Source organism: Hetaerina americana, unplaced genomic scaffold, assembly GCF_022747635.1.
Source record: "Hetaerina americana unplaced genomic scaffold, ioHetAmer1.1.p SCAF_100, whole genome shotgun sequence".
Taxonomy (NCBI): domain Eukaryota; kingdom Metazoa; phylum Arthropoda; class Insecta; order Odonata; family Calopterygidae; genus Hetaerina; species Hetaerina americana.
Window position 1 is genome coordinate 486314 of NW_027286071.1, and position 11713 is coordinate 498026.

General features: G+C 41.9%; 1 protein-coding gene across 1 annotated transcript in view; it reads left to right on the forward strand.

Annotated features, from left to right (window-relative positions):
* The window catches only part of LOC139700443 (potassium channel, subfamily K, member 16), a 92254-nt gene extending 80711 nt beyond the window's left edge, over positions 1-11543 (forward strand). Inside the window, exons 3-4 of the mRNA XM_071599045.1 lie at positions 8283-8687; positions 11065-11543. Coding sequence (XP_071455146.1) covers positions 8283-8687; positions 11065-11543 — 884 coding nt within the window. The remainder of the gene's footprint in view (positions 1-8282; positions 8688-11064) is intronic.
* The last annotated feature ends 170 nt before the right edge of the window (positions 11544-11713 follow it).

Sequence of the window (11713 nt, forward strand, 5' to 3'; positions counted from 1 at the left end):
AAATTATTTTATGAGATTACGCATAATGTTGTTGGAATGTTGCTTTCATATTATCTACCTCTTTAACTTTAAAAAAAATTTCATTTTGCTTTCCGTTAGGTCTGTTAAATAAATTCCCAGAGGAAAAAAAGTCTTAAATTGTCTGTCTTTAGCCGCTCAATCAAGAACTTTTTGTAATATGGCGAAAGATAATTATTTTTTAATTCTAATAGGCAGCATTACCGGTATGAAACACCAAATCGGTATAAATATACCGTGTCTTTCGTTGGATTTTCTTTAATACTACTATGGTTTTATTAACCTATATCGAATACTGTATGAAGCCTCGTTTAAAATTAATTATTCTGACCTGATCCAAAAGAAAGTCATTATCCTCATTGAATAGGAACTGCTTCAACAAAAAAATCGTTAACTCCTGAATCGTAACAAGAAATACAAATCTAATGAAAAATTATCTTTCATTCATGAACGAATTTTGTGGAACATTACGAAGCGCGACCGTTTTTTTCATTAACATTATTACACATTGAAGTTATATCACGATAAAGTGGCATAGAGAAGAAATGTAGCATCTAAACATTCTGTGACGTGTATCAGTAGTTGCGCTCATAACGCCTCACTCATATAGCAGTAGGGAGGGATGCCAGGCAATTAGTATTGGAATGAATGGAATAGCGAGTGCAAACAAGATATTTATTTGTACCGCGCTGATAAAAGGTGGCTGTTAAGTGGCTCCTGCACGAGAATAACGGAAACTATTTTCGCGTATCATAAATTCAAGGATTGGCTTGTAATTTCGCCCCACGATACACTCTGACCTGCCGGGCTTGTTATTAATTCGTATTTTCTTGCACTGACGTCTTTCATCGCCTGCTTCTTGTAATTTACCCTTGGCCATCTTCTTTATTTCTTCCCGTCCATGGGTCCCTCAGTTATATTCCTCGATGCATTATCGACTTGATGATGTGCCTAAATGCAGTAAACTTCTTCTTCTTGTACTCGTGTCTGCCTGTTTAATCTTCCTGCAAGCGTCTTTTCTCTTCAACCAAACTGCAAAGCAATCTTCCATTAATATTCTGCCTATAAATCTTATTATCGCCACACTTCTATTGTACCACATTTTCATCGTTTCCAATCTTCTTTTGTCTACTGTCCCTATCGTCCATGTCGCACAACTTCGGGATATTCAACGGTCTTTTAATTTAAGTTTGTTTAGCATCGCGCTAGTGCTCTCTTTGGCGCTGCTAGTTCTCTCTTCACAATCAAAACACTTTACTCGAATTAAAATTTGAATGTTTTTGAGAAAGAGGCTATCAGAAAGGAAGCAATCTTTCGAGTTCTTTATTACATTTGGATGCCCTTAAAACATTTTTGGTGGCTCAATTAGTTGCTGTATTTTAAGTAACCAGTTTAGATTTTGAATTAAAATAGAAATTTGGATCGCGAAATGTATTTTACAGCGTCAGAGCATGCACAGGGAAAACAAAGAGAGTTTTCATTCGCCCGATTTGATTTTCACTTTAGCAGTCAGGCTCTTGTGCAAGCACGCTTGAAGGAACATTCAGGTTTGTGTTCGCTGATTCCGACCAATTTGAGGAAGGCGGTTAAAAAACATTTTTATTGGCACCGAAACTTAAAAAAAAATCCCATGTCATTTCACCCCCGTGTTAGTGACCAGGGTGAGAAGGGGGGGGGGAGGAATGTAAACGTATGGCCAGTTCCTCTAAGACGTGTTCTCCTTACGTTAGACCTCAGGAATCCTCACCAGATTTCTTTTCGCTTACGCTCTTATAATCGGATGCCACGCTCGACGAATAACCGCCCTTCGGAAGCTTGGACCCGTTCCACGCATCTGGGCGGAATTAATGTTGTTTATTCGGTCCGAAGTGTAAATCTGTCCCCGAGGAGAGCATTCTTCTCGCGGGCGCACTCGCACCGCGTCCGTCCCGATTCGAACCGCCCACGGCCTCCTGCGAAATAATTCCTCCACCAAGAGGAGAGCATTTCTCATGGGGAGTGGGGGTGGGAGAGACACACTCGACTGATTTATTGCGCCCTCTCTCACCCTCCCGAGAGAGTTTTGTTGCATTGGGAGACGATGGGGTGGAGCCGTAATGTTTCATCTCCGCGGTGCCTGTTAAAGAGCGATGGACGTCTTCGGCCGCGCGCGCGAGCACTGCGGGGCATCAACCCCCCATCCCCCCTTGTACATCCGCCCACCTTCCACCACCGTTTTGTTTTCTTTCCCACCCAGGAAAATGGTTTGGAAGCGCCCTCATCATCGCTTTGGCTCGCAAGATGCGTCTTTCCCCTCTCAAGTCCCTCAGCGTGCTTTTAATTCGGTCCGACGGTTGAGGAAGCGCCTCGCGTCGGATTTATTTCTCCGACGGGAGTTAATTTCTCTTCCTCGACCGGACAAGTCAACTCGCGGATCCCATTCTCCCTGCAGTAAGTCACTGAGAGCTCACATTGATTTGTTCTTGCTCAATATCCAGTCCAAGTGTTAAAAGGAGGGAATATTACATTGGGAGTTACTTAGGTTTGCAGGGCAAGATTCTTCGAAGAGTTGTACGCTAATACAACTACGATAGTTTTAAATGCGATTTCAATTATTTTTCAAATATTTAATTACACTGAAATAGTAGAATAATGCGCATGCTCGCAGTCACCAGTGGATGCAGATGTGAAATATTCGTTTTGAGAAAAATGATTTTTTTTTTAAGGTTTTCAAAATAGAATGGTGTATTTTGTTTTGACTACTGGAGGTAAAAATACTTACTTTTTAGTTAAAATAATATTAATATTATCTATTTTTTTTCAAATGTCCATAAATTTGAGGTAGTAAGCCAGGGGAGAGAAAATTAATATACACATATATTTTACAGAACATGCGTGTATTTTCTCTGCCCGGAAAATTCTCAAAATTAAGTTATCATTAATGTTCTGTTTGAAAAGATTGAAAGGAGGCGTAAACTAATACTAAGTTAACTAATGTTAATGCACTTACGAGAATTCTAAGTTACAACTTATTTCCGGTCAACTAAAAAGACTTCGCTGTTTAATTTCTAATTTATGGAATAGCTTGTTTATTTCCCTACGTACGATGCATTACTTTAAACTTTGAAATCAGCGTTCCATTAATTATGTGTGTTATATATTATTATTTGTTTGGAATTCAAATATAAAACTAAACTTAACCAATTGGTAATTTTGACTTAAACTTGACCATTAGTACTTTTGACTTAAGCTTGACCATTAGTAAATTTGACTTAAGCTTGACCATTAGTAAATTTGACTTAAGCTTGACCATTAGTAAATTTGACTTAAGCTTGACCATTAGTAAATTTGACTTAAGCTTGACCATCAGTAAATTTGACTTAAACTTGACTTGATCAATAGTAAATTATCGATGTGTATACGAAATATTTCCAAAGTATTGTTCCAATGAACATCCCAAACACTAGAACACTTCTTGTAAATATCTACGAAACTAATGAAGGTTCCATGCTACTTCTGGAAATAACCGTCGCGTAGGTTGGCTTGTTGGACAACGGTTTCGCCCCCAGTCCTGGAGGCTTCTTCAGGTCGCAGTTATCTCCGTTGCATTTTCGCCGCTATATGTATAGAGACGCAGGCTGATTGAGCGGAGCGTTCTGATTGGTTGTTCCAACAATAACAGTCAGAACGACCAACATTCAACGAAGATCACTTCGAATTGAAGACGCCTCCAGGACTGGGGTCGACACTGTTGTCCAACAAGCCAACCTACGTGACGGTAATTCCCAGAATCAGCATGGAACCTTCATCAGAAAGACGTCGTTCTTAAGGTTAATCCACGAAACTATATTTACTGCATAATGTTCTCGGTAGTTCAAGTAAAATTCAAGTAAATTCTGCGGGAAAGAAATTAAAACTAAGCCTTTTGATGGCAAGCAGGGGATCTGATATCATTGAGTGCGTTGTACGTGCGTCTTCTCATGAAATATTATTGGTAATCCAAGATAGAGAAAGGTCTTCACATGCTTTTTGGAAACTATTGGGAAACAACAGTAACCATTTTCTCTTTGAGTTCTCTCTTTTTGGTGACGTTTCCAATGCACGTTCAGCCTCAATAATGTCATGGAATTCTACTCTATCCCAAGGCATTGAGCTGAAAGTAATACGTGAGTAGAGAATTTAATTGAGAATGCATAGGGGAAGGATAGGATGTCACTGTTAGGGTTAGGAGCTTATTCGAATGCAACACACGTTAGCACTGCGGAATATCACATTAATCGCAATTTCAGGGGAATCGGGTTTCTTTTTGTCAGAAAATATTTGAGATTTTTTTCATTTTTTCTGGTATTTGGGTCAAGTAAAAAAATTGAATGATTTATAACCTGCAGATTTGGAGCCTATTGGGTCGGGAAAAATGCATGTTTCTTCTCTGCAGTTATTTTTATTTATAGCAAAGTGTACCGCTTGAGGAATGTCATTTGAGTTCTAATCGGTAATGGATAAGTTTTGAGGAAGAAATTAAGCATTCATTAAATGATTTGAAATTTTAAATTCCTCTTGAGTACTATTAATGATTGCTAAAATGTCTACACTCTTTGTTGTAATTTATTTTTGACATATTTATGCATGTAAAGGTCGAGGGGTAAGTTGAACTATTTGGTCTTAATTTCGCCTCAATAGAGACGTTTTATTTTAGTTATAATCATTATTATTATTATTATTGTAGAGCTTTAACAAGAATAGTCTCCAAATGCTTATCCTTAAACTTACCTCCCAAGGCCTCTCCGACCACTTCAGCATCCAAGCTCCATTTCTATCTTTCGCCCTTCTGTCCTCCACCACTCGACTCTCCCTCATTCCCCATTCGGATGCAGTTCCTGAATGAATCCATGAATCTTATCGCTTGCTTCGGAGAGGAAACAACCTGCTCCCAATCCATTCTAATTTTCAGACGACCTCGAAGGGGAGGGGGATGGCGGGCGGGACATCGTCGCTCGCCCCTCACACACATCCCCTCCAACCCCCTCATTCCCTTCACCGCAGGAACACGGGGCGATTCCTGCCGCTCGTGATTCAACGCTGACAGCAATGAAACGTTCGCACTTGCGACACGCACATCGAGTCTGCCCGATGATTTTCCTCCGTCGCACTGAAATGAGATATTTTCTTGGTCCTATTTTATATTTATGACGAGAAAACATGAAACTCCATTTCATAGAAAGCCTCTAACGATGATTCATAGTTTCCATTCTTACTCATCTGAGATAATTATGTGCGTAAGCGTTAAAAAATGCGAAAATTCTTGAGTTTTAATGCGGAGGGCAAAAGTTATTTTGGACAGAGAAAGTATTGCTGGAGGATTTATTATGGAAACTTCCGACGACCGATTTTTGTAATTTCTTCAATCGGAGATGCACACGTTAATGTGAGACAACATTATTGAATATTATTTGCTAGTTTACTGTATAAGGTAGGTTTTGGACGGGTACGGACTGAACACGCCTACATTAGTTAGCCTCGGCTACCAAGATACAACCCGACACCCCACAGTACCATTACTGATCTTGAATTACGTATATATTCTACCTCCCTTTATTCCCCACATTGCCTATCATTTTTCTCCCCATGCGTTGCTTTCCAAACGCCCTCCCCACTATCACCGTCTTCAGCATTTCATCATCAATCAAAATGTTCTCTATCCATTTTTCCTGCCTCCTTTGGATTTATTCCAACAGCACTCTTCCGCCCTGCCTAGCACTCCCTCATTTTTTTTTTCCTTCAATTTAACCTTTTATATCCTTCCCTATACACTGGCATCTCAAAAGATTCCATTCTTCGCTCACCATCTTGCTTCAACGACCGCGTTTCCAAGCCGTACAAAACCACGCTCCATATTAAGGTTTTAACAAGCCTTTTCTTAACATCTGAACTCAGCGTCTCATCAATTCCCTCCTTGAGTACTTGTGAAAGTTTCTACACTTTCTACAGCAGTTATCTTACGGACCTACTAATTTGATCGTCTCGGTCCAAAACACTTGCAAGATTATTCTACTTGACCCAGTTTTTGTCCTTCTAGTAAATTAGATTAAATTAGCTCTCCTCTTTCTCGAAAACCTCATAACTTTATTTTTTAACTAATTTTCATCCCATAATTATGATCCAAATTTTATAATGCGCTAAGCAATACATGCACTTGCAATCAATTCGCTGTCCGACAAACTAAAGTTTGATCATCCGCAAAACTGAATTTATTGTTTTCCCACCGATTTTGATTCCCATCTCCAGTTTTTCCCTTGCTGCTTTTACAATATCCTCCACATATACGTGCGCTGAGATTCAAAGTTGATAATGGTGTCTATCCATCTTCCTAGCACTGTCTATCCTAACCTTCCTTTCACCACACGCACATGGTCAGTCTGAGGTAGTTACAGCTTGCGCTTGCATATAAGTCACCCATCCCTCCATTCTGCCCCTACTTATTCTGTAATTCTTTCATTAATTCTACCAGTTCACTCTTTCAAAGCGCCTTTACGAAATCTAAGAAACAAAAAAGAACATCCTGAACCATTGAGAAAACAACACGACGTAAAGAAATTCGTGAAAATAAGGGATTGGATTGAGGATAATTCCTCATTTTGAGGATAATTCCTCAAAAATTCATTCAATAACTTGATTTATTATTACAGGGCTGCACTGAGTGCAGTTAAAAGAAGGCATTAAAAAAACAGCAGCGCGCCACTACTGATTGTACCTTCAGACAAATAAATGCAAAATATATATATGGTAGTATTACGAATAATTGGCATGCATTCGCCCAAAGAGTTCTAGCTAAATACAGCCTAAAAGTCATTTCGAATTGACTGCAGAAAGTTTGAAAATCAACAAACCCATTACTCTTATGTACAAAGTGGTAGAATTCTGAAGCATTTCCTAAAGAAATATCCGTGAATCCATACATAATTTGGTTCTACGTGCTAATTTTATTAAAAATATATCTTAAATGAATAGCATTTTGAAAACCACGAGCATTATCATACGAGTCCTCTAGAAACCCTAATTTTACGCGATAGAGAGTTTATTTCAAATATTCATTGAAAATTCCTACCAAGATCGGTCATTATCATTCTGAGAAGCTAGTGAAAAATTTAATTTTTCTGATGATTAATGTACATAGGTACAAGTGATAAAACAGTTGTTGGATAGTACAGGTTTCAGAGAATGAATGAATTTCGTTTTGCAAACCTGATTTCTATGCCTAGGAGATGTTAGTTAGCATATCACCTATCATATTTATCTCTCCTATTGAATTATGCTGACAGCTGTGAACTGCTTGAGGTTTGAAAACTAACTCATGACTAGTGGCGCATGATGGCAAATTCCTTGAGATGCATGCTGATTTGACAGACAGAGCCGCAGGAGACAACTTGCCGATTGTGATTGCTTTAAACATTATGGATTACATATAAAAATTCCCCGCACAAAGCAAGTCCATAACAATTTCCATTTCTGTTCTTTTGTTCTATTTTACCATACATATAAGGTAAAGTGATTACCGTGCAGATGTTAAATTGTAGCGAACACAACCTGATGCAATAAGTCAGAGACGTGTTTGAACTGCCTGCGTCAATCTTGATAGTTTGAGAAAAGCTGAGATTGGGATCCCCAATCAACTGTCTCCATGGTGCAGTATTGTGCTTATTTGGTTGAACTTAGAGTTCACAAGCGGACAAAGCCAGGCGTCATTTAAACGAGTTTCGCGTCTTAAACCATTTTCCCTTCGGCGTTGCGTACATATTGATGTGATGTACTGATACTCCATTGGAAAGGGCTTTTTTGACGGAAGGATTCCGGTTCAAGTTCAATTGGTGCCTCTGGAGTCTGGATGTCAGCTGGAGTCTGATTTTCTGCACGCCGGAGCTTATTCAAAGCCCATTCGATTAATAGAGACATTAAATGCCTTCTACTGTCTATAAGAGTGTGAGTTTTTCATTCCGTGGGGCTTAATACCAAGTTGCTCAGTCTCCCTCATGAAATCCACCCTTCGTGGGTACGTTTCTTAAAGCTTTAGGTCAATGTCCATGTAAAATCTCTGAAAACCGTCTTAGATGTGATATAAAGCTTTCAAATTTGCGCACTGTGTAATGTGGGTAAGTAACAAGTGCTTCATTACTATCACCAGACTCGTTATGTGCAAACTACGAGGACTGGTAAACTGACTTGTAGATTTAAGAAGCGAGACCTTCGATAATAGACCCTTAATCTTAGATAACGATCTTCTGCCGCAGGTTACGGCAACATCGCCCCCGTCACCTTCGGTGGGCGGGCCTTCTGCATCATCTTCGCCCTCATCGGCATCCCTCTCACGCTGACCGTGATCGCGGACCTCGGGCGGATGTTCGCGACCACGGTGGCCGAGCTCGTGGCCCGGCTGCGGCGGCTCGCGGTGTTCGCGGGTGGTGCGGCCGCGCGGGAGGGCCTGTCCGGGCCCGGGGTTACGACCTCCGGCCCCGCCCGCCTACTCCGGCGCGCGGCCCGTTCGCTCAGCGCCCTCGCGGCCGTCGCCTGCCTGCTCGTGTACCTCGCCGCGGGTGCCGCCATCTTCACCCTCTGGGAGCAATGGACCTTCTTCGAAGGGTTCTACTTCTGCTTCGTCACCATGACCACCATCGGATTCGGTGATCTGGTGCCACGTGAGCTATGCCCGATTCTCAATTTTCCGCTTCAAACTTATCACTTTCTCTCACGGATTTCTGTTTTTGACAGTGAATGAACACTAACATCCCCCGCCACATGCCCTTGTGGCGGCTTACGGGGTATTGAGTAGATGTAGGTAGAACACTCGGGAAAATGTATAAGTTTTCAAAGTCGTGATCAGCAGTTAAGGAGAGATAACTCTCAAAGTACAAACACCGTAAACGTGCCTCAATTGCAGTCCCATTATGATTTGCACCGCATATGATAATTCGTGTTTTTATAGGGAATCGAAATGGTGCGGGGGCTTACGCACTGGCTTCCCACCCTAAGGGCGCGGGTTCAAATCTCGGCGGTGTTGAATATTTTTCAGAGGTATCTCGATCCCTACTTGAGGTGCTTTGTGGAGGGCACTTTGAGTGAGTACGCCGTCCGTCGGATGGGACGTTAAACCGCGGACCCCTTGGCGCCTTTCGTAAAGAGTAGGCTAATGCCGACGCCGGGTTTCTCTCCACCCTTCATCCTTTCCTGTCCATCCCCTATGGCGCAAATGACCTTAGCCGTCGGTCGCCTCCCCTCAAAACTACTACTACTCGTGTTTTTATTTTAATGAATTTCCCTTTTGCGTGAGTTTCTTGAAGGCTTTCGGTGTTCCACCGCATTGGGTATCTTCAGATGACAGCCGTTTCGCCCTCGTTCCACATGAAATCCTCCGGTCGAAGTGATTCTGTTGAGATTTGGCCGAAATTTTTTCGGTGTGTTTGAAGAGTCAGGTGTGTTATAATTGACCTTCATAGTCTGAGTCTGTAAGGTCCATTTCATGGCCACTTCTCTGCCTACGTGTGACCTGGAATAATCTCTTCAATATGCTCTAAAGGGTATAACCGTCGGAATCACTTCGACCTGAAGGTCTCCTCTGGAACGAGGACGAAACTGTCGTCATCTGTAGACAACCAACGCGATGGAACACCGAGAGCCTTCCCAGCAACTCATCATGAAACACTGCGGAAGCCTACCCAAAATTCCCTCATACGTGAGATTTACGAGGGTATTGGGTTCGTGTAACTCCCGAAAGAACTTTTTCGTACTCACTGCTGGAACATTTTGAAATTTCATTGCTCCTTGGTGCAGCTGCGAACCTTCGTGAGAAGGATTCGTAGCTAGCTTGCTAAACCAAACGTCTTCACAGTGAGTTCGCGAAAGTTTTTGTTTTTAGCCAAATTAAACTCAATTATAATGTCTATTTTCATCTAGATATCACGCGGTACAATGAAATGATTCATGAGGCGGGCACGCGCTATGGTTTAATGAATTATTTCGACAAAAATGTGTGCACATTACGCGATAATACGATAGTATAGCTCCTTTGCGGCTGCGCAGCTGTTTATTCTAAATGCCTGCATCCTCTAGTAATGGGATAGTCTCCCCATGAAAAAGACAGACACATTGAAAAATATTAATTTATCCCCAAAAAATACGTAAATATGTGATTAAATATGTAATATGCTCCAATCATGGTCACTATTTGTCTTAATATTTTCATAGCTTTAGAATGACATCTTAATTAGTTTGAATAATTTTGGATAATATCTACATCGATCAAAATTTGAAATTCCATTCTAGTGTGTTCTCGGGGTCATAGTAACATTGTATCTTCGATTTATATAATCTCCTATTGTAAAAATGTGTAGCACAATGCATTGAATGTTATCAAAATAAAATAATATGTTGATGTATTTGACCAATGGATCACATATTTCAAGGTTTTTATGCACGAAAGAGATCTCACCTTTTATCTAAAATACGTTATGAAACCTACAAGATTTTCATCTGTCATTGTACGCTTAGCCGACATTTTTGCTTAAATTTTTGACTGCATTGAGGTATTAATATTAATAAACCAACTGTTTGTACATTAATGTATTGGAAAAGGGCACAGCCATAGCTGGTCTTAAGGTGAAGATGCATCCTTTTTTGCATATTTTCCCCTAATGGAAAATAACTTAGAGTACCTCTTTAAAATCTCAGCATTCCGGATTCAGTACAAAAATACTTCTTTTCGGGTGACATCGAAGACTTGCAAAATGCTGTACTTCCAAAAATTACTTTTTTCAATGAGGCGTAATCCAATGATGCATAGTCCTCATAGTTCAATGATAACTTCACGCTTCAAAATCGCGGTCATATTTGTAATACGTGGGTACTTATTCAATACGTATTTACCCTCACATAATTATAATCGTATACCCGCATATTGCAACAAGTTTTCTTTCGCTGAATCCGCACATTCTCCGGCTTGAATTTCGTAATTTTCTTCCGCCTTTCCTCCTGGATTTCTCCGTTTAACCTTCTGCTTGCGTCCCGCCCATTTTTCAGAGGAGCCCAAGTACATGCTCATCTGCACGCTGTACATATTGGTCGGCCTCGCCCTCACCTCCACCATCATCGAGCTCATGCGACGGCAGTACGCCCGCTCCTGGCGCCGGATGAAAGAGTTGAGCGCTCGGTTGCAGTCGCTCTCCGCCCCGCTCGCCGAGACCTTGAGGCGGCTCGGGGAGCAGCAGCGGGGCGGCGGCGGGGGCAGTGGTGGTGGTGGCGGCGGCGGCGGAGTCGACGGGGACGATGGCGGTGGGGGCGTCGGCGTGGACCTGAGCCTCCTTCAGGATCTCCGGGACCTCAGGAAAACGCTGGCCCTCACGCGGCTGGAGGCGAAGCTCCGCCTTGGTGGCGGCAAGGAGGGTCACGAGTGGCAGGAGTGGTCAGAGGTGGAGGAGGAGACGGCCCTCATGGGGAACAACGCCCCACCGCCCCCTCAGCCCATCCTGCAGATCATCATCTACGAGACGTCCGTCTGAGGCGGATTCGTGTTCACCGTCTCCCCCCCCCCACACTCCTCCTCCTCCCCCATTCCGGTCGTCAATGAAGTCTGTTCCGTCGGCCGCGGAATATTGGACGAGATTTCGTGCGCGTTCGACGATTGTTTATTATTATTTCCCTACCACTCTTCTCCTCTTCTATATCCCCC